Source organism: Podarcis gaigeae (assembly GCF_964106915.1).
Source record: "Podarcis gaigeae genome assembly, chromosome: 2".
In the NCBI taxonomy this organism is placed as follows: Eukaryota; Metazoa; Chordata; class Lepidosauria; order Squamata; family Lacertidae; genus Podarcis; species Podarcis gaigeae.
The window spans coordinates 7,611,524-7,633,225 of NC_139679.1; the positions used below are offsets into that span (position 1 = coordinate 7,611,524).

Here is a 21,702-nt window from a genome sequence, read left to right on the forward strand (position 1 = left end):
AGCAGGTTAATTAGTATGCAGATGGCTAAGACAGGGGCTGAAAAGGACTGCAGGCCAGAAAGCTGTGAGTTAAGCTGCCTCACCGCAATGAAGGACTGTTTGCACACTATCCTATTTGCAAATTAATGCACATAATCCAGAATACAATGCAGTATGAGAGCCACGGTGGTGTAGTGGTTAGAGGGTCAGACTGAGACCTTGGAGGAAGGGTTCAAGTTCCCACTCAGAAGAAGAAGAGGAGGAGGAGGAGGAGGAGTTTGGATTTGATATCCCGCTTTATCACTACCCGAAGGAGTCTCAAAGTGGCTAACATTCTCCTTTTCCCTTCCTCCCCCACAACAAACACTCTGTGAGGTGAGTGAGGCTGAGAGACTTCAGAGAAGTGTGACTAGCTCAAGGTCCCCCAGCAGCTGCATGTGGAGGAGCGGGCAATCGAACCCGGTTCACCAGATTATGAGTCTACCGCTCCTAAACCACTACACCACACTGGCTCTCTCAGCCATGAAGCTCCCTGGATGATCACTTTCTCTCATCTTAACCCATCTCACAGGAGGCAGAGAATTGTGCATGCCACCTCGGAAGACAGGTGGCGTGTAAATGCATAAATAAAATAATTAAATAAATTAGTAGAAGGCAAGACTAGGTGGATGCTCAAAAATGCCCTAAAAGCAGGATTACAACTCAAAATGCAGGTAAAAGCTGAGCACATAACCCAAGCCAGTAAAATGTCTCATTTAGTTCATTAGTTCCTTCATGCAGCCCAAAGTCTCTGCACTCAGTAGCAAATGGCATAGTGAGGTGAGGTGCCTCTGTTCACCTGGTCACATTTCTGTTGCTGACCAGGGAATAGAAGAGGAAGGGAGACAAGGTCATCATGGTGCAAACACACCAGCAAGAGCACTGGATTGGCTCTGCCTGCTTGTTTGCAGAATGCCAACCTCACTGCCACTTTGTCACATGTCCCCTTTTTCCAGGACACACCCTCTTTCTCATGGGTATGTAAAATGAGAGTCGCCATAGCGATCCATAGCTAAAAGTAGAAGTTGGCAAATGTGTCCTCTTTTTTGCTCTTTGTCATATGGCAACCCTAACTTTGCCCCTCCCTGATACCTGACCATCACCTGCTGCTTATTGTATCTGCTGTAACTCTGTACTCTGCTATTGTGAAAGAGAGAGAAGCAATGTCTCTCCTTTGCCATTGCTCCAGATGCTGGCCACAAACAGGGCCACCTTTTGCCCCCCCCCCATGGTAAATGCCAGGTGCCTTAATTTACCCCATAGGGTAGAGGTGAAGATAAGCAGAAAGTCCTCCCGTCCCCCCACCAAAAAAAATCCAGCCTGTTCATGTGACCAGGGTAATGTGGTAATTATGCAGAACAGAGAAAAATAATTCAGCCAGTCATTGTTACACAGGGTAGACAGCATATATTTGTCGGGGTTTGAATTTGTTGTGCTCACTGCTGCTATCTACTTACTCTTTTTGGGAAATAGCTACTGGTCTTAAATTTCTTCAGCGTACTCGACAGGATAAAGGTGGTAAAAAACAAAATACAGCACCAGAAATGAACATCCGGGGTGAAAGGGCCATCAACGCCACATGAAGGTCCTGTGAATTCTCCAAGCATCTTCCGGCATTTCTGAACAAACAAGTGTAATGAAAGCATTGAAAAGAGAGCCCAGGCAGCAGGCATGGTAACATCAGTGATTATTAGATGCAATGAACATTTGAATAAATTAAAGGTAAAGGTAAAGGGACCCCCGACCATTAGGTCCAGTTGTGGCCGACTCTGGGGTTGTGGCGCTCATCTCGCTTTATTGGCCAAGAGAGCCGGCGTACAACTTCTGGGTCATGTGGCCAACATGACTAAGCCTCTTCTGGTGAACCAGAGCAGCGCACGGAAACGCCGTTTACCTTCCCGCTGGAGTGGTACCTATTTATCTACTTGCACTTGACGTGCTTTTGAACTGCTAGATGGGCAGGAGCTGGGACCGAACAATGGGAGCTCACCCCGTCACGGGGACTCGAACCACCGACTATCTGATCGGCAAGTCCTAGCCTCTGTGGTTTAACCCACAGCACCACCCATGTCCCCTTGAATAAATTAGGGCTGCTCAATTTGAATACTAAACTTGCAGCAGGGGGGAGATGTGGCTCTCTGGATTGCTGGGCTCCCAACTCCACTCATTCTCAACCATCATTGCCAAGGATTGTGGGAGCTGTAGTCCAACAATCAAGGTGGGCATAGGTCGGCAATCCCTACCAGGTAAGAATGGGCAAAATGAAGTTGAAATAAAGTCTCCATTTGGGCTAAATGTGATACTCTACTATTCAGCAGAACAGCCTGTGGGTGCATGGATGCTGTTATGCAAATTCAACATTGCTTGGGTGGGAGAATCCCAAGCCCACAATTCTTAAATGTGCAGAACATGTTTGGCATTCAATACCATGATAAAGTTGGGCCATGATCAAGTATGTAATGATTCAGATCCTTACTTTAAAAAAGTAAGGGCAAGGCAGGGGTGAGGACATTAAATATACCGTATTTTTTGCTCTATAAGACTCACTTTTCCCCTCCTAAAAAGTAAGGGGAAATGTGTGTGTGTCTTATGGAGTGAATGCAGGCTGCGCAGCTATCCCAGAAGCCAGAACAGCAAGAGGGATTGCTGCTTTCACTGCGCAGTGATCCCTCTTGCTGTTCTGGCTTCTGAGATTCAAAATATTTTTTTTCTTGTTTTCCTCCTCCAAAAACTAGGTGCGTCTTGTGGTCTGGGGCATCTTATAGAGCAAAAAATACGGTAATAAGGAACACTGGTGTGGACATGTCCTAAGCATTAGAGCTGGATGCCAGAGAACCAGTAGAGTAGTCCACAACAGCTCTTCCAAAAGAGGAGCCTTTCCCAAATATTAAAACTGTTGTATGAGCAGGCAAATGGTCTGCATAGGTCCAATCAAGCACACTATTAGCTTATATACCGTATTTTTCGCTGCATAGGGCGCACCAGACCATAGGGCGCACCTAGTTTTTAGGGGGGGAAATCAAGAAAAAAAATCTAATGAGAAATTTAAAAAGAGGGATTCTTGGTTTTTTGTGCTTTTTTTCTTTTTCCTTTTTATGTTAAATGTTTGTATTTTTGTATTTTGTAATTTTGTATTTTTGTGGTTTTGTATTTTTCTTGTGTGTTTTTTTCTGTTTGTTGCTCTGGAATTTCTTCATTGTTAAAACTTAATAAAATATTATTTCTTAAAAAAATCTAATTCCCCCCCCCCCAGCCCCAAAGAGCCAGAGGGGTTTCACAAGCCAAGGCAGCCAGCGGGATGGATTCCGCTGGCTGTTTTGGCTTCCTCTTTAGCCCCATGCAACCTCTCCCTGCCGGGAGAGGTTGCGCGGGGCTAAAGAAGCCATAGCCATGTGCAGCCTCTCCCTGCCGGAGGGGCTGCATGCGGCTATCCCTGAAGCCTGGAGAGCGAGAGGGGTCGGTGCACACCAACGCCTCTCGCTCTCCAGGCTTCAGCAAAAGCAACGCGAAGCCTTTGGAGCACAGAGGGAGTGCTCCCTCTGCGCTTCGGAGGCTTCGTGTTGCTATCGCTGAAGCCAAGGAGCCTGCATTCGCTCCATAGGACGCACACACATTTCCCCTCAATTTTTGGAGGGGGAAAAGTGGATCCTATAGAGCGAAAAATATGGTAACTTTAAATGGACTATTACGATTCCACCGTACAAAAGGGAGCAACTTGGTTCAGCCCACTTTAGAACATTATGAGACCAGAGCATTGCCAAAGTTGTTACATGAAGCACCACTGTGGGCCATGGCCAATTTAGACTCACTGCAGAGAGCTCAAAATAATTATTCACGCAGACTCCTGCTAGTCCCTATTTCTACAAAAATAGCACTACTCCGTGCAGAGCTGGGTGTAATGCCTATTAAAGCTAAAGCCATTAGACTAGCTCTGCTTTGGGGATTAAAAACTATTTTTAAGCAGATATCAGAATCTTTCATGAAAACTTTTGAAGATATGGCTCCCAACTTTTGGAAACGTGAAATTCAGCTTGCTGCCACAAGCTTGGGACTCTCTGCCCCCTTTCTTGTGACGCAGTGTTTTGAGAGAGGTAAATAATGCTCCAAAGGCTGGGAGACACTGAGATGCAATCTCAAGTGGTTGAGATCAACACCTGTCAATAGAATAAATTGTATGCTTCTTTTATCCAATTGCACCCATCCCTGCCAAGATATCTGGTAGATTTACCAAATGTTAAAATGAGGACAGCCTTCACACAGGCAAATGTTGTTCCATTAGAAGACTGGAATGGCCGACATAAAGGAGTTCCTAAGAAGGATAGAATTTGTGGCTGCATCTCTGTATCAATAAAAGGCATAACTCATTTTCTCCTTGAGTGCCCTTTCTATGATGATCTCAGAAACAATTACATCTACCCATTGACATAGCTGTCAACTTTCGAATTTGAAAATAAGGGATCAGCAACCTCACCTGTCCCGGAGACAGTCTACGGGATATCTAACAATCCGGGATAGCAGTGGGAAGCTGCAGGAAACAGCACTGAAATAAGGGAATTTCCCGCAAAAAAAGGGAAGGTTGACAGCTATGCCCATTGCCAAGATCGCAGAAGGGAAGGTTGTCTCTTTCAAATACCTGTTTTTTGCTGTTAGTTGTTGAGAGTTATACAGTGGTACCTCAGGTTAAGTACTTAATTCGTTCCGGAGGTCCGTTCTTAACCTGAAACTGTTCTTAACCTGAAGCACCACTTTAGCTAATGGGGCCTCCTGCTGCCACCGTGCTGCCACTGCATGATTTCTGTTCTCATCCTGAAGCAAAGTTCTTAACCTGAAGCACTATTTCTGGGTTAGCGGAGTCTGTAACCTGAAGTGTATGTAACCTGAAGCGTATGTAACCCGAGGTACCACTGTATATCCTTTAGAACATTTAAATTTCTTGTTAAGGCTTTACAGATTTGTGTAACATAACTTGAGGGGGGGATGGGAAGTGATTTATCCATTAGGGGTCAGGGAGTAGAAATGTAAACCATTATTAGTAGCAGTATTCCTGTTGTTGTTATTATTATTATTTTATGTGTGTAAAGGCTGCTTGCTAAACACAATAAACCAAACTGACTAACATAGGTTGGAAATTGTTGAAACAAATAAATAAAACAGTAGCTTAAACAAGGTTCAGACAGGTTCTGTCAGCAGTTCATCAAACTTAATTGGCTTGTCGGTAATATGTGAACAAAAAGCCAAAACCATTTTTTTCTCAAACAGTTCTTCTCCAGCAATGAAGGAATATGATTTTTATTTTTTAAATGTGATGTTCCCATATTTTCTTTTTGCAAATACAGTGGTACCTCGGTTTAAGAACAATCCTGTTTATGAACGATTCAGTTTACAAACTCCGCAAAACCGGAAATAGTGTCCCAGTTTGCGAACTTTACCTCAGTCTAAGAATGGAATCTGAACAGTGGAAGGGCACTGGCGATGGGAGGCCTCATTAGGGAAAGTGCACCATGGTTTAAGAATGGTTTCGGTTTAAGAACAGACTTCCGGAATGGATTAAGTTCGTAAACCGAGGTACCACTGTACATATTTTACTACAACAGTTCTGCTGCAACCCACTGAAAGCTAATGTAGTGCAGGCATCCCCTCCAGATGTTTTGGCCTACAACTCCCATGATCCCTAGCTAACAGGACCAGTGGTCAGGGATGATGGGAACTGTAGTCCAAAACATCTGGAGGGCCGAAGGTTGGGGAAGCCTGATGTAGTGCATTAGTGGGAGTGTCAGACAAGGATCAGAGAAGCCTAATTTCAAATCAGCACAAAGCCATGAAGTTCCTTGGAAAAGGCAGGATCATAGTAATGGTAGACAAGAATTTTAAGGGTACACATGTAAAAAAGAAAATGTGCTAATATTATTGGTTTAATAAACTGCTGATCTAAATAATTGGTAATGCTGTGCTATAGACATCAACCCATCTCCAATGGGGAGGGGTGTTTTTGCAAAGACCAGAGACTTACGGAGACTGTGAGATTAGCCCATGTGACAGCTGAAGGAATGATGTTGTTTTCTTTCCAGTACTTCAGGGTCTCATTGCTGGGATTCGCTGGGGCTGAACACCTGCAGCTGACAGGCAAAGGAAAGGGTTAATAAAGCACACTGAGAATGTCTCAAAAGACAGCCTTGTTTACATTCCAAAGCAAAATGGCATATCCATTTGGGATGGAGTGGGGGGAAACACAAAAACCGTATTGTTCCATTTGTGGTAAGCACCTCCATTTAGAAAACATTTACTTGGGAATCATTCCCACAATTGAGACTTTGTTCTGTCCAAATCCTTCATGAGAGGAGAAAATCAACAGAGCTGCCTTTAACTACATGGTCTGAACTGGTGGCCCTGCCTTCCCTCTTTGACTTTTCTTCCATGTCTGGATGGATCACGTGACCACTTTACAAACCAGTAGTTCCTCATTACTACAGTCATACCTTGGGTTACACACGCTTCAGGTTGTGTTTTTTCAGGTTACAGACCACCGAAACCCAGAAGTACCGGAACGGGTTACTTCCAGGTTTCGGCAGTCGCGCATGCGCAGAAGTGCTAAATCACACTTTGCGCATGTGCATAAGCACCGAATCGCAACCCGCGTGTCCACTGTATGAAGCTTCCGTTAGCTCCAGACCACTGATGGAGCAATATTCTAGTCTGCCTGGTCATGGCTGCTGCCTATATGCAGCCAGAATTTGGAGCTGTCCATGGTCCTGATTCCCTGTCTGAACTGTAGTTTCACTTTCTTCATCCTCCCTGCAGACTCCACCTGCAACAGAAGTGCTAGCAGGTATAATAATCAGTAAATAAATGAGACACACAAGAACCCCCTTAAGAAATAGGTTGAGGAATGCACCCTATGCCACAGTATGGGTAGCACAATTCAAAGTGTTGGTGCTGACCTTTAAAGCCTTAAATGACCTCAAAGGCCCAGTAGACCTGAAGGAGTGTCTCCACCCCCATTGTTCAGCCTGGACACTGAGGTCCAGTGCCAAGGGCCTTCTGGCTGTTCCCTCCCTGTGAGTTTACAGGGAACCAGGCAGAGGGCCTTCTCAGTAGTGGTACCCGCCCTGTGGAATGCCCTCCCATCAGATGTCAAGGAAATAAATAACTATACAACTGTTAGAAGACATCTGAAGGCAGTCCTGTATCGGAAAGCTTTTAATGTTTGATGTTTTATTATGTTTTTTTGTATTTGTATTTATGTTATTATGTTTATTATGTTTTTATATTTGTTGGCAGAAGCACAGAGTGGCTGGGGCAACCCAGCTGGATGGGCGGGTATGAAAATAATAACAACAACAACAACAACAACAACAAGCAGCTGCAGCAGACTCCACCTGGAACAGATGTGCTGGCAGATATAACAACTATTAAATAAACAGCACACACAACAACCCCCTTGAGAAATAGGTCAAGGAATGCTCCCTATGCTACAGTATGGGTCATGGCTAATAAGTGCCCAAAAGGCTTATAAATTAACCTTTTTTAAATTGAAAATCCCAATATCCATACCAGAGAGAGAAAGTGTGAGTGTGTATATGTGTATACACTGTACAGCATAAAAATCCTTTGAATGACCTCTGCTATCTTCTTCACTAAATGAGCTCCATCCAACTAAAATTATTTCCTCCACTGCCTCCAATATATGAATGGGCTGATATACCTAGATGTATTTTTATTATGGCGTGTCATTTCAGTGAATCTATCATGCACTAGCACTTGCTTAACTACTGCTGGAATGAGGTGTTCTGTGCAGCAAACATTCTCAGAGTACTTAGTGAATTCAAACAAACCGAAAGAAAAATCAATAGGTCACGTTTAAACAAGAAGAGCAACAGTAACTCACTAATACAAGCTCAGTTGATCAAGATCAGTGTGCATATGAAATGGGTAGGTTCTCCCCAACTTAATCAGTTTCTCTAGAGACTCATAGATGAAAATGATGCAGATCAACGAGGCAAACGCTTCTTCTGTAAAGCGAGTGATGTGGCACACAAGGCAGCTGGCATCAGTTGCTACAAGGAGGACGCACATGAATGTAGTCCACAGGCCAATGCAAGTTCGTAGAGAGAGATAATTTAGGTTATAGTCTCTGCAAAAAAAAAAAAAAGACCAATTTAGACTCTCTCCAATGCAGAACGTATTTAATTCAAACCCATAATCAGAACAGAAAAAAGCTGCAATGCAATATAGAGTTAAGTAAATGATCCTAAAATGCTATTGACTCTGTTTTGCTTTGTGGCCAAACTCTACCATCCTGACTGTTGATTACACACAGTAATAAATATTATCTCCAGCCACAATGAACTCTTTTAATCGCAGATGACATCGCTTTATCTTCTGCCACTTTTTTAAAGTTTAGAGGCCCAACACCATGTGACCCCACGTGTCTTTTCCACCTGATGTGGACCACATTGTATGATAAAGGACTGGAAACAAATTAATTTAATTAAATAATTGAACTTCCAAAGTTCAGCATCTTGGTTGATGGCATTCAACCATTTCTGCAAGAGTAAAGAGGAGGGGGGCATTGTCCCTCTCCAGGTATTAAATTCATTCACAGATATCAGGGCAATTCACAACATAAAACTTAGGAGTAAAAGAGAGGTAGAGAGACCCCTGACCATTAGGTCCAGTCATGACCGACTCTGGGGTTGCAGCGCTCATCTCACTTTACAGGCCAAGGGAGCCAGCATACGGCTTCTGGGTCATGTGGCCAGCATGACTAAGCCGCTTCTGGCAAACCAGAGCAGCGCACGGAAATGCCATTTACCTTCCCGCCAGAGCAGTATCTATTTATCTACATGCACTCTGACGGCTTTCGAACTGCTAGGTGGTCAGGAGCAGGGACTGAACAATGGGAGCTCACCCCGTCGCAGGGTTTTGAACTGTCGACCTTCCAATCGGCAAGCCCTGGGCTCTGTGGTTTAACCCACAGTGCCACCCGCATCCCTAAAAACTTAGGGGACAACATAGCAAATCATGAGGAACAAAATCATGGCAGGTTGCCATTTCCCATTTCCCACATCACTTGCCCCCCTGGCTTGCTATGCATCATGATTAGCCCCAGATTACACCAAAGCAGGGAAGTGGGGTAAAGGTCCATTCACCAGACAGACAGACCGCCCTCCCTCTGTCTCTGTCTGTCTCTGTCTCTCTTCCACGTCCTTTTGTCAAACTATAAAAATTGTTTGCCCCTTAAGAGAGCACACAGCCTTACTTGCAGAATTTGAATAAAATCTTCTCGAAGACCAGTACCGGCCCAGTACTTCCCAAGATGGTGAGAGGCTGACCAGCAAAGAGGGAATACACCACCCCAGTCATTGAGGCTCCAAGCAAGGATTCTATTGCACTCTGCAGGTGTGAACAGGTAAAAACAGAAGGGTGGCCATGTTGAGTCAGACTACTGGTCCATTCAGCTCACCTAACTAACTCCAGGTTCTACAGCGGAGATGAAGTTAGAACTTTCAGAGATTCATATACCTATAGAACAGCCTCCATATTTTGGCTTCTTCAGCATCCTCGTTGCAATGATTGCTTGACTGTCTCACCATCACCACATATTTGTTTTAACAGAGTTTGTGGTGAGTGGGGGAGTTGCAGCAGTATAAAGAAAAACCACCCTTTCCCTAGAAATAGGCTAACTGTGTGGAGATAGATAGCTCAGGAAGCAATTTCAAATGGCACCAGTTTTCAGGTTCAAAAGTCCTCAGCCTCTGCTTTCTGCAGTGGCAGGTTATTTCTCACACTCCTTATTATTATGGATCAACTTACTCCTGAATAGCTGTCACCCTTTAATTTATATTCAGACTCATGAATGTCCTTTAAGTATTGCATTCTGTCTATGAGTCTAGTAAATCAATTAAAAAGGAAATCCAAACACTGAGCATTTTCTGACTGAATACAAAGCATGGTTGAAGTGTTCAGAGGCCATCTGTCAAGGTGAGGAATCCTAAGTACCGTATTTTTCGCTCCATAGGGCGCACCAGACTATAGGGCGCACCTAGTTTTTAGGGGGGGAATAAAGGGGGGAATTATTTTTTTTTCCCCAGCCCCAAAGAGCAAAGAAGCCAAGACCGCAAGCAGGATGGATCCCGCTCGCTGTCTTGGCTTCTTTTTAGCAGTGGGGCTGGGGCGGGGGAAGCCTGAGCTTCCCCTGACCCCAGCCCCCAGAACAATCCGGGAGCGGCGGCAAGGTTGCGTGCATCCTTGTTGCTGCTCCCAGAGCTTGCAGGGCTGGGTGCGTGCTCCGAAGGCTTGAGGATAGCTGCCTGAAGCCCGGGGAGTGCAGCGGGAGTTGGCGCTGCGCTCCCCGGGCTTCAGGCTGCTATCCACAAGCCTTCGGAGCATGGAGGGAACTCCTGCTGTGCTCCGAAGGCTTGCGGATAGCTGCCTGAAGCCTGGAGAGTGAAAGCAACGTGAAGGCTCCGGAGCACAGAGGGAGAGCTCCCTCTGCGTTTTGGAGGCTTCCCGTTGCTATCGCTGAAGCCAAGGAGCCTGCACTCACTCCATAGGACACACACACATTTCCCCTTCATTTTTGGAGGGGGGAAGTGCATCCTATAGAGCGAAAAATACGGTACATACCCTCACCCTCTGTTCTAAAAGAGATTATGGAGAATGTGTCTTCTATAACAAATGAACATCTGAAGGCCACATTCTCCTGGGGGCATAAAATTCCATAACTTCAGAGATGTGTCACTGGCCACACACACTGAGTGATGAAGTCTGTCACAGTGAGATAAAAACATTGGCTCTATTAATGCTGAATAGCACACAAACCTGAAATGTAGAAGAGCAGCAGTTAAGTTAAATGCTTGCTGCTTTCTTGTAATGCTGCCTAGGAATTATTCATAACACATGAAAGGAGAGGGGGGAACTTTCTTACTATTTCTCCCTCTGTTGCTTCTCCAAGCAACCCCCCAAAGGTGATCACAGGAGACATGCAGGCACAGTACAGGAAGAGGAAAGAAGCTAAGCACTGCAAACTCATAGCATCTTTATAGTCGCTCCAGTACCAAGGAACCTTCCGTTTCACATCCAAGATCAAGCCACCAAAGAGCCTGCAAAGAAAATACAGGGAGATGAACAAGAAAAAGGTGGGCAGATACATCTTTTGATTTCCACAGGGGAGTTAACAAAAGAGGGACAGAGGTATAGCTGAAAGTGGTATGATTGTAGTGTTAGTCGTGCTCATCCAATTATTGTCAGGTTCTGCAAAAATCTTATTTCACTCCAAATGAGTGGTTTTCACACGCACACACATGCAGATAGTGGAGGATGATATCTTCATGACACCACCTTAATCCTCTATAAAATTGTTGTCTATTGGCAACCAGATGACCAATTCACAAAACGAGGGCCTGAATTGTGGCTAATTTGGGCATTACTTATAAATAGGCATCTGCACTTGCTAGAATCATTTGGACTTCTGAATCTCCACTATAAAAAAGTAATGAGGTTTACTGCTGGGTCACTTCATACTTCTAACTAGCCTTCTGACTAGGCCCCTCCATGCTATGAAAGCCACCTGGACCAATGTTTCAAAAACAGAAGTTGTACTTGTGCATCACCAACTTGTGTGGCAGTGAAGGTCATACTTTAAATTACCTGTTGTGTGAAGAATTGTGGTTTATTTTGTCTGCCTTGAATCTACCGCCAGTTTTGTTGGATGACCATAAACACCCTGCAAGCTCTAGTGCTATGGAAGAGGGAAGGTGGCCTTTAGCAGAAACCATTTGAGGCACCTAGAACGTACCTTCCCGTTCGCTTAAGTTCTGGCCCACCATGGTCATCTTCTGCGTCCTCTTGGCTAATGCTTCCATTAGGGGCTCCTGATGTTCCCTGTAACTTTCTCTTTTCCTAATAAAGTGGGAACATTATGAACAATCCCATTAATTTCTATCCAAGGAATCAAGGAATAGTTCATTAACTGAGTGAAAGTAACTGGAGCCAATCCAGACATGAAAACGGCATTTGGGCTTGAATGGAACTAAGAAAGTGAAAATAAGGAAAGAAAGAAGCAATAGACAGTGGATTGAGTCAATCAGTGTTATGCCTATGAAGGCATGCTATATTTATGGCAGGCTGTCCTCTGTCCTGACACTGAAGCAATCACCCAACGGGTTCATTATCTTTGTGCATAATTTCTGTAGGAAAGTAGGAATCAAGGTGCTTTGAGATGGAATTTGAAAGAAGGAAATGAGATGGGGTTCTAGGCAAAAGGGGCAGCAAGGGAGAACGATTGAAATCATCGAAAGATATATTTGGGTGATGGAGTTGCAAATTTGCAACAAAAGACTACAAATATGAGCCACGTCGGCCACATTCTTCCACCATAATATGTGAACACTCCAACTCAACTCAGTGTATTCTGCTCTGACAAGTGCATTAGCAGTCTAGACCAGGCTTCCTCAACCTCAGCCCTCCAGATGTTTTTGGCCTACAACTCCCATGATCCCTAGCTAGCAGGAGCTGTGGTCAGGGATGCTGGGAATTGTAGTCTCAAAACATTTGGAGCCAAAGTTGAGGAAGCCTGGTCTAGACAGTCAAGGATGAAGAAGAAGAAGAAGAAGAAGAAGAAGAAGAAGAAGAAGAAGAAGAAGATTCCTGAGCCTCTAACAGGCTACATGGCTGGTGAGCTGCATTCAGCTTGGCAGGTCACCGATAGTACAACTCCTTCCAGACAAAAGGGTTAGACAAAGCCAGATGCTCTCAATTATTTCAGTTCATGGTGGACAGGAAAAAAGGCCCATCCATACTAGTTCCCTTTTATTTCAGCCTGCAGCAGCTCATTTGTTTCCATTGGACAAGCTCTCAAAAAGTGATGTTTACAACAGAGGTACCAAAAACCACATCCTGTACATCATGTGCAATACCATATGAGAGACAACATGGGCCTTTCCCCTATAGTTCAATGTTCCAAAAAGGCTGAACAGACTCTCCTTCAGGGCCCTAGTGTGGACAAACAGGTGGAAAGGCTTAAAATGTAACATGGTTTTGATTACACTATTAACGCTGTCCACCTAATCAAGGGACCAACCTTCAGAGTCCAAGGGCATCGCTTCCAAAAACACAGCCATCGTGTTCTAGTGTGCCAGAGAAGAAAGTCATTATTTACCTGGGAAGGGAGATTTTTTGGTGGCTCAATTCTAATTGATGGATCCCATTCTCCAGGTGGTAGCACCGTCGCCTGATCTAGAAATTCATCAATCCCAGCTAAAAGGTCGTTACGGTTCCTAGCTTTATAAGCAACATCATGGAAAATCTGTAGACAGGAGATCAAGACAAAGCCATCAGTCTGTTACATTACATACAACAACAACAACAAAGCCATATGAAATTTGCATGATGTTTTGCCAGATAAATAATTTGCAATCTCAGCTATTGGTTTGTTTGTCCTGAAAAATAGGTAACAAGGTATTCTAATGTATAATGTTCATGTATCTGCTTCTTTATTGTTTTAAAAATTGAATTTCACAAAATGGGTAGCAGCCTGAGCAAAATGTCTCATATTTCTAGCAACAGTTTTGCATTCCTATTCTCTTATCATTGTGTCATTCCTCCTGAAGCTCGAATTATGGCAGAAAGGCAAAGCAATGCAAACAAAAGGAGTGAAAATATATATTGTATTTTACTGTACCTCATCAGTCATGAGGGTAGCCATTGACCTTCCAATCTCATGATACTGTTGTCCTTTCCCTAATGGACCCAGCAAGATAAACATGAACCTAGGGAGAGAAGGGGGAAATGGGGCAGACGTTTTTTAAGGCTTTGAGAAGTTAACATTCCTTTAAGGCAGGCATCCCCAAACTCGGCCCTCCAGATGTTTTGGGACTACAATTCCCATCATCCCTGACCACTGGTCCTGTTTGCTAAGGATGATGGGAATTGTAGTCCCAAAACAGCTGGAGGACCAAGTTTGGGGATGCCTACTTTAAGCCAAGTATCGACATGTAACATTTCACAAGTATGGGAAGAGAAACTGGGCTCAGATGAAGCCTGTCTTCCATTACCTCCCCACCACCTACATCCATGATGCTGTGATGCAGTTTAATGTAGGGTTACCAGACGTCCCCGGTTCCCAGGGACAGTCCCCGGATTTGCAAATCTGTCCCCGGACAAATTCCGTCCCCAGAATGTCCCCAGATTTGCAAATGTTTCCCCAGGAAACGTGGCAGTGGCAGCCTCAGCAGCCCAGAGCCAGCCTGGTAGCGCAGTTAGCTCTGGCTGGCTTCAGGAGCTGCTCGCTGCCGCCGCCACTGCCGAAGGGGAACCAGGGATGTCCGGCAGTGCAGATCTCCTGCTCCTTTTCCCCTTTGTTTTGACAGATGGGGGGAGGTTCAGGAGTCACTGGCGGGTGACGCACCATTGCCCATTTTTTAAAAAAACTCTGCACATTTATGTTTCACAGGGTGCAAAAGAAGGGCTTTGCACGTTTATACAATATGCATGTGTGCTTGGGCCCAGGGTCTTTTGCCTCACCATCCCCACTACTGACTCCCGGTTGCTACCATAGATTCTGGCGTATTAGGCGACTGGGCATATTAGACGACCCCCAACTTTTCCTGTAAAAATATAGAGTTTGGGATATACTTGCCATATAAGACTACCCCCGCCTGCAGCCAACTAGCAGCAGCCCGAGGCGAGGCGAGCAAGCCCAGATCGGCCATCCAGCAAAGCGGCAGGCTATGCTTACCGGCTGGTAGTTCTGGCAGTTATGCCCAGCTCCTTGGAGCCCCAGCTGAAGCCACGCACCACCTCGCTGTGGGAAGGGGAGGCTACAGTTGCTGCTGCTTCAGGATAGCTGCCTGCTATCCGGCAGTCCCCATGGTGGCAGGATGGGCAAGTGAGCGAGAGGCAAGGGCTTGGAACGGGGTGGGTGGGAAGAGTCGCCACCGGTTCTTCTCTCCAGCCCGCAGCCACTGCCTGGCTGCCTCCCGCGCAGCCGTCACCACCTGCCACAACCATACCCGGCGTATAAGGCGACCCCTGACTTTGGAGAAGATTTTCTGGGGTTCAAAAGTCACCTTATACGCCGGAATCTACAGTACTCAGCTTAAAAAAAAAAAGTGTCCCCGGATTCTTTGGAAAAAACCTGGTAACCGTATTTTAATGATCACAGTGAGGAGAGGACTGGGATCCCAGATATACACTGTCAGAGTCAAGTTCCATCTCCAACCCATTGGGGCACCAAGCTGAATTGTCAGGCTCACTTTCCTCCCAGCCAACTGGGGCTAGCTCATGGTTGCAGGCTTACTTTGGCCCTCATTCATTTTGGGGGAGTTAGGGTGGGAGGTAACATCAACCTCTCTTCCAATTCAGGCATTGCACCTTCTTCCTGTCCTGTGACAACAATGGTTTCAATGGTGGCAGCATGAAACTTATCAAGTGGGAACAGAAGGGAAGGAACATTCCGGATTTCCCTACTCACTAGCCTAGAGGTTCCTAAATTATTAATCTGGGTCGGTTCCCCAGAGGACGACCATCTCCACACTTTATGCAGCAAATGTTGCATCCTGGAGTAAATATAGAGCAGTATCAATATACATCTCCAATCTCCCAAGCACAAGCACACAAGACCTCTCGTTTCTGAATATATCATAACAGTACAAAACATAAATGCTTGCTTTATATAGGTTTTCTGCTTTGTAGAAATGCTTGCTTTCTACTCTCTTTTTTTGGGATTTTTGGGTTTTTACTCAATCAGCAAGTTTCTATTATCCTAATTTGAAGAAAAGCGGGGGGGAACGATTGACAATTTCGGTTCAAAGTGTGAAAAGGCAGATATCATTTAAGAAACTTGGTCAGTCCCTCAATCAGAAGTTTGGAACCTTTCCCCAATAATAAGGGGGTTATTAATATCAATGCCTACCCTCAAATCACAGTCTGCCTCCCCCCCCCCAAGACAAATAATAATAATTAAGGACAATATTCCAAATTCTGCAAAAATAAAAATGCAAATGACAGCTGGGCAAATTACAGGCATGCACACAAGTTCTCATTATCACAAATTGTTGTTGTTGTTGTTGTTAAGCCTACAACACCAACAAAACATAGTGATGTATGGAAGTGAGAGCTGGACCATAAAGAAGGCTGATCGCCAAAGAATGGATGCTTTTGAATTCTGGTGCTGGAGGAGACTCTTGAGAGTCCCAAGGACTGCAAGAAGATCAAACCTCTCCATTCTGAAGGAAATCAGCCCTGAGTGCTCACTGGAAGGACAGATCCTGAAGCTGAGGCTCCAGTACTTTGGCCACCTCATGAGAAGAGAAGACTCCCTGGAAAAGACCCTGATGTTGGGAAAGATGTAGGGCACAAGGAGAAGGGGACGACAGAGAATGAGATGGTTGGACAGTGTTCTCGAAGCTACCAGCATGAGTTTGACCAAACTGCGGGAGGCAGTGGAAGACAAGAGTGCCTGGCATGCGCTGGTCCATGGGGTCATGAAGAATCGGACACGACTAAACGACTAAACAACAACAACAACCAACAAAACAACGGTAACAACAACTCTTACCTGGTAGGAAGAGGAATTTCAGTCATGCCTGGGAGAAGAACAGCTGGTGATAAGCGCACAAAGGCAATAACCGGTCGAGAAAGAAAATCCAGCTCTCCCACTAGAACATTTGAGGCTTCTGCTCCAGTGGGAATCTTCTTCATAAAATGAAGCTCTGCCTAATTCCAAAGAACAGGGCATAATTTCTAGGGCTGAGATACAATTTGACCAGCATTTTCGCCCACCCAGACAAGGCACTCCTCCTTTTCACCCAAAACAAACCCCTGTGTTGCAATAAGAACCAAACACAACAATACAAAAGCAACACGTAGGCTAATAGTTAGTAGAGAATATATAACAGAATAATGATATCATTCAAATTATAGGTATAACAGAAGACGTCTCAAAAGTTTCAAAAGTAAAGTCTATCAATATGTCTTTTGTTGGAACTTTTGAAAGACTATTGATAGACTTTACTTTTGAAACTTTTGAGACATCTTCTGTTGAAACTTTTGAAAACTATTGTGAGACATATGTTTGGAACAGATGGCTTGACGGTCCTCGCTACCACTCTGTTATATTGCATATATGAACTTTCATTGGCTTATTCCACCTTTTCATACATAATTTTGGGGATACTCCCTCTTCACTGACTTTGACTTTTTTCTTTTTTGCAGGGTAACAATGGATCAGATAAGCCATCAAGACTTTACATCAAATGTATTCATTTAAAAACAAACCATTGCTCCTTCATAATATTCCTTTTACAGGAAACCAGAGATCTGCCTGCCGTTACCTAACTGACCATTCCACACTGGTCAATTGATCAAGAACAGCAAATTGAGCGTGTATAGATATTTCTTGCAAGGAAAACCTGAGTCCACTTGTCATAGTAAAACAGGGGCAGGAAGGACAATTGCAGAGAAGAACTGGCAAGCAGTGAGGAATCATCAACCCTTCTCTCACTTATTTTCTCTCCCATGAAAATGCCCACGCCATAAGTGTACGGCTGCACATTCACCATACATTTTAAACACTATGGACCAATACTATGTGTCAATAATCTAGCAAGAGACAGTCTATAATGGCCACCTGCTCCTGCGCAGCAATTTGCTTTTACAGTTCTACTCTACATACCTCTACAGCAGGCATGGCCAAACCTGGCCCTCCGGTGGTCAGGGATGATGGGAATTGTAGTCTCAAAACATCTGGAGGGCCAAGTTTGGCCATGCCTGCTCTACAGCAATATACGGTATTGCTTTATTATATATAATACAATATAAAAGTTCTATTATGATAAATAAAAAATATAAAAATCTGCTGTGTACCCTTGGAAACTGTTTTGCATATCCCTAGGGGTACACGTTATCACACTGCTCTCTTTTTTTAAAAAAAAAGATTCTTCTGCAATCCAAACAACACAATTTTATTGTTTTAATTTTGAACTGAATCTTATTGGGGGATTTATATATCTTATTAGCAACATAGGTAAACTGAGATTCAAACGACAGTGTTTAAGTTGAATAGACGAGCGAAGAAGATTGCACCTTAGTTAAGTCTGTTGGGGTGGTATCATGGATTATTCCATTCTTAGCGTCCAAGCCTGGAGGAGGTGGGGCACTTGGTGAGCTCACTCCTAGGAAGAAATGAAGAGAAATAATTCTAGATGAAATTGCATGTTAATGGTTAGTTTCAGAATATCACCGTCTATAGATACATTTTCACCAAGTGCACCTTTATATGCATGAAATCACACACACACTTTTCTCAGCACAAATTACATGAAGCATTTGTTTTCATCCACATATCCAATTTTATGTGGATGGTGCTTATTCATTAAGAGTAATGCTACTCCGGAAAAAATGAAGGGTATCTTTTTATACACTACAGTTGCAAGAAGAGTTCTTATTGCTGCAAAATGGAAGAGTGATGACATCCCCTCTATTCATGAATGGACTCAAAAATTGACAGAATATGCGGAGTTAGACAGTCTATCAGAAAAAAATTAAGAGTAAACCGAAACAGGAATTTGTCTCAAAATGGGAGGTCTTTAAAGTATATTTGAAAAATAATTACATCAGTTTAAACTCTGTCACAGCATTCAAATAATTTCAGTAGTAGCTTTAAGAAAGACGTGAGACCTAAGACAAATTAAGGATTAGTTAAATTATGATAAAAGTGTGTATTGGCAAGAAGTAATATATAATTGAAGTAAGGAATAGACGGAAGGTCGGGCCTATAGTTCAAAGACCAAATCTTGCTTTATTGTTTTGTAAATAATTTTGTGTTCATTATTAATTTCATTTGGATTTTTGCTTTTCTTCCTTTTTTTTCTCGGTGTATCAACAAAAAAGGAAATGAAAAAAATAAATTTTAAAAAAGAGTACAGTGGTACCTCAGGTTAAGAACTTAATTTGTTCCGGAGGTCCGTACTTAACCTGAAACTGTTCTTAACCTGAAGCACCACTTTAGCTAATGGGGCCTCCTGCTGCTGCTGCACCGCCGGAGCCCGATTTCTGTTCTCATCCTGAAGCAAAGTTCTTAACCTGAAGCACTATTTCTGGGTTAGCGGAGTCTGTAACCTGAGGCGTATGTAACCTGAAACTTACGTAACCTGAGGTACCACTGTATTGCTACTGTAATTACAATTATTCTAAACCACCACCTTGATGTGATTTACCCACAAAGTAGATAAAAAACAGTTAAAAACACAAGAACAGTAAACACATTTTACTGAACAGTAAACACAAGAACAGAAAACACAAGACCAAAACAAGACCAAAACTATAGCAAGTGGACACTTGTGGGAAAGACCCATTTATCCACTCGGGGTGGCAAAAATGTTTTCGTCTATTTCCATGAAGCACAGAACAGGGGCAGCCACACCAGAGTGGGCTTCTGAGGTCTCTGGCATTTGCAGGAGATGCTCTCCAGCAGACCACAGATATTAACTGGGTGTATAAGGCAAGTTACTGCCGACACCAGTTTGGACAACAATCCCACCAACCCAACGTACATAAGGAAACAAGTGCGCATAGCTCCTTCCTTGCCACTTTGTATGCTGTCCCCTTCTCTGCCTGAACATTTGGAACAGATCTTCTGATTTAATCCTGCTCTCGTGCAAATCAGGAGGCTGATTTTCATTTACACAATTTGCACACAATATGCAGGATTACCGTATTTTTCGCTCCATAAGACACACCTGACCATAAGACGCACCTAGTTTTTAGAGTGGGAAAAAATATTTAAAGGGAGCACTGAGCAGAGCCTGTATGCATCCCAGGCTCTGCTCAGCGCTCCCTTTCACGAGCCGCGTGGAGAGTGTGCGCGGCGCTTGCGGGCCTTTCCCCGAGGAGGGAGAAGGGCAGCCCATCACTGACAGGCTGCCCTTCTCCCTCCTTGGGGAAAAGCCCCCAAGAGCTGCACACACGCTCCGCGCGGCTCTTTCAAGGGAGCGCGGCTCTTGGGGGCTTTTCCAGGAGGTGGGGGAAGGGACTGAGGCGCTAAGCCAGAAGCTAGAACAGCAAGAGGGAGCACTGCGCAGCGATCCCTCTCACTGTTCTGGCTTCTGGGATAGCCGCACAGCCTGCATTCACTCCATAAGATGCACACACCTTTCCCCTTACTTTTTAGGAGGGAAAAAGTGTGTCTTATAGAGCGAAAAATATGGTAGATCAGATGACCAGTCCCTGCATTTTCAAGCAACGACAGCAGAGGCAGCGCAGGAGAGTTGTATGCACTCACTTCTGCTCCATGTGATAGGTTAAGTTGGGGACAGGGGGTGGTGAGTATTGCCCAAATGAGCCAATGACCTCCCTAGTGCCCTTTAATATTAGAACCCAGGTAGTGCTGGTGGGTGGGGACACGGGTAAACCACAGAGCCTAGGACTTGCCGATCAGAAGGTCAGCGGTTCAAATCCCCGCGATGGGGTGAGCTCCCGTTGCTCGGTCCCTGCTCCTGCCAACCTAGCAGTTCGAAAGCACGTCAAAGTGCAAGTAGATAAATAGGTACCGCTCCAGCGGGAAGGTAAATGCCGTAAATGTACTGCACTGCTTTTGCCAGAAGCGGCTTAGTCATGCTGGCCACATGACCCGGAAAAACTATCTGCAGACAAACACCAGCTCCCTCAGCCAGTAAAGCGGGATGAGCACCGCAACCCCAGAGTCGTTCGCAACTGGACTTAACTGTCAGGGGTCCTTTACCTTTTTAGTGCTGGAGGATTAGCCAGAATAAGGGTCCCAGAGTAGCACCTGAAGGCAAACAAGCGCACCAACTGGCTAAAGCTAAGCAGGTCTATGTCGGGATGCGAGACCTCCTGGGAACCATGTGACTCTGGACTCCATAACAGAACAAATGTGGCACTGAGAAGACTGGTTGGATGCTAGGGAGGCATGATAGGAGATGCACAGGTTATTGTGCTAATTCAACCAGACCGTACAGACCTCCAGGGACTCTCACCTGCTTTATCTGTCGAGGGAGGTTCGTTTTTTTTCTGGGAGACATCAGCTAAAGAGCGGACAATTGGGAGGATGTTTTTCTTCTTTCCATTCTGATGGTGATGACTCCTCAAAAGGGCTTCCCAGATTTTTTTACGGGTTTTCCTATCAATCTCCTCAGCAGGTTCATATTGATCCAGAACCATGTCTGAAAGGGAGAAACTCCAAGTCATTAAATTTTTTAGCACCATTCATTTATTGCAATTCATAAAATTCATAAACCACTTGATTGCTTTATATATATATACCATATATATATATATATATATATATATATATATATATATATATACACACACACACACACACACACACACATAAAACCTCAAAGAAGTTCAACGAAGAAAATAAACAATAAAATTCACAGTGAAAACAGTTATAAACATCAATTGAAAACATTTTTTTTTTTAATGGCAGTCAAATAAATACAGATTAAAGCATACATCAACATTGTCGAAGTCTGGGTAGGCTTGTCTAAAGAAAAATGTTTTTAGCGGGTGCCCCAAAGAGTGCAGTGGAGGTGCTTGCCTAGTGTCAATAGGCAGGGAGTTTCAAAGTGTAGATACGACCACATTTAAAGACTGGTTTCTTACAAATGCTAGTTCCACAGACTGAAGTGGCTGAGTGGTCATATATGAGTTAAGGCGATC

At 44.2% G+C, this 21,702-nt stretch overlaps 1 protein-coding gene across 6 annotated transcripts in view; it reads right to left on the minus strand.

Annotated features, from left to right (window-relative positions):
- SLC4A8 (solute carrier family 4 member 8) overlaps positions 1-21,702 on the minus strand; it is a 62,667-nt gene that overhangs the window by 15,983 nt on the left and 24,982 nt on the right. For all 6 annotated transcript variants that reach the window (XR_014561827.1, XR_014561828.1, XR_014561829.1 and 3 more), the window contains exons 6-16: positions 21,015-21,200; positions 18,103-18,191; positions 16,577-16,734; positions 13,700-13,787; positions 13,178-13,324; positions 11,816-11,919; positions 10,946-11,120; positions 9,278-9,411; positions 7,904-8,149; positions 6,029-6,134; positions 1,476-1,637 (exon numbers count right to left, since the gene is read on the minus strand). Coding sequence is in view for 2 of the 6 variants with exons in the window: in XM_083729366.1 (XP_083585492.1) it covers positions 1,476-1,637; positions 6,029-6,134; positions 7,904-8,149; positions 9,278-9,411; positions 10,946-11,120; positions 11,816-11,919; positions 13,178-13,324; positions 13,700-13,787; positions 16,577-16,734; positions 18,103-18,191; positions 21,015-21,200 (1,595 nt within the window). In the remaining 4 variants the exon portion in view is untranslated. The remainder of the gene's footprint in view (positions 1-1,475; positions 1,638-6,028; positions 6,135-7,903; positions 8,150-9,277; positions 9,412-10,945; positions 11,121-11,815; positions 11,920-13,177; positions 13,325-13,699; positions 13,788-16,576; positions 16,735-18,102; positions 18,192-21,014; positions 21,201-21,702) is intronic.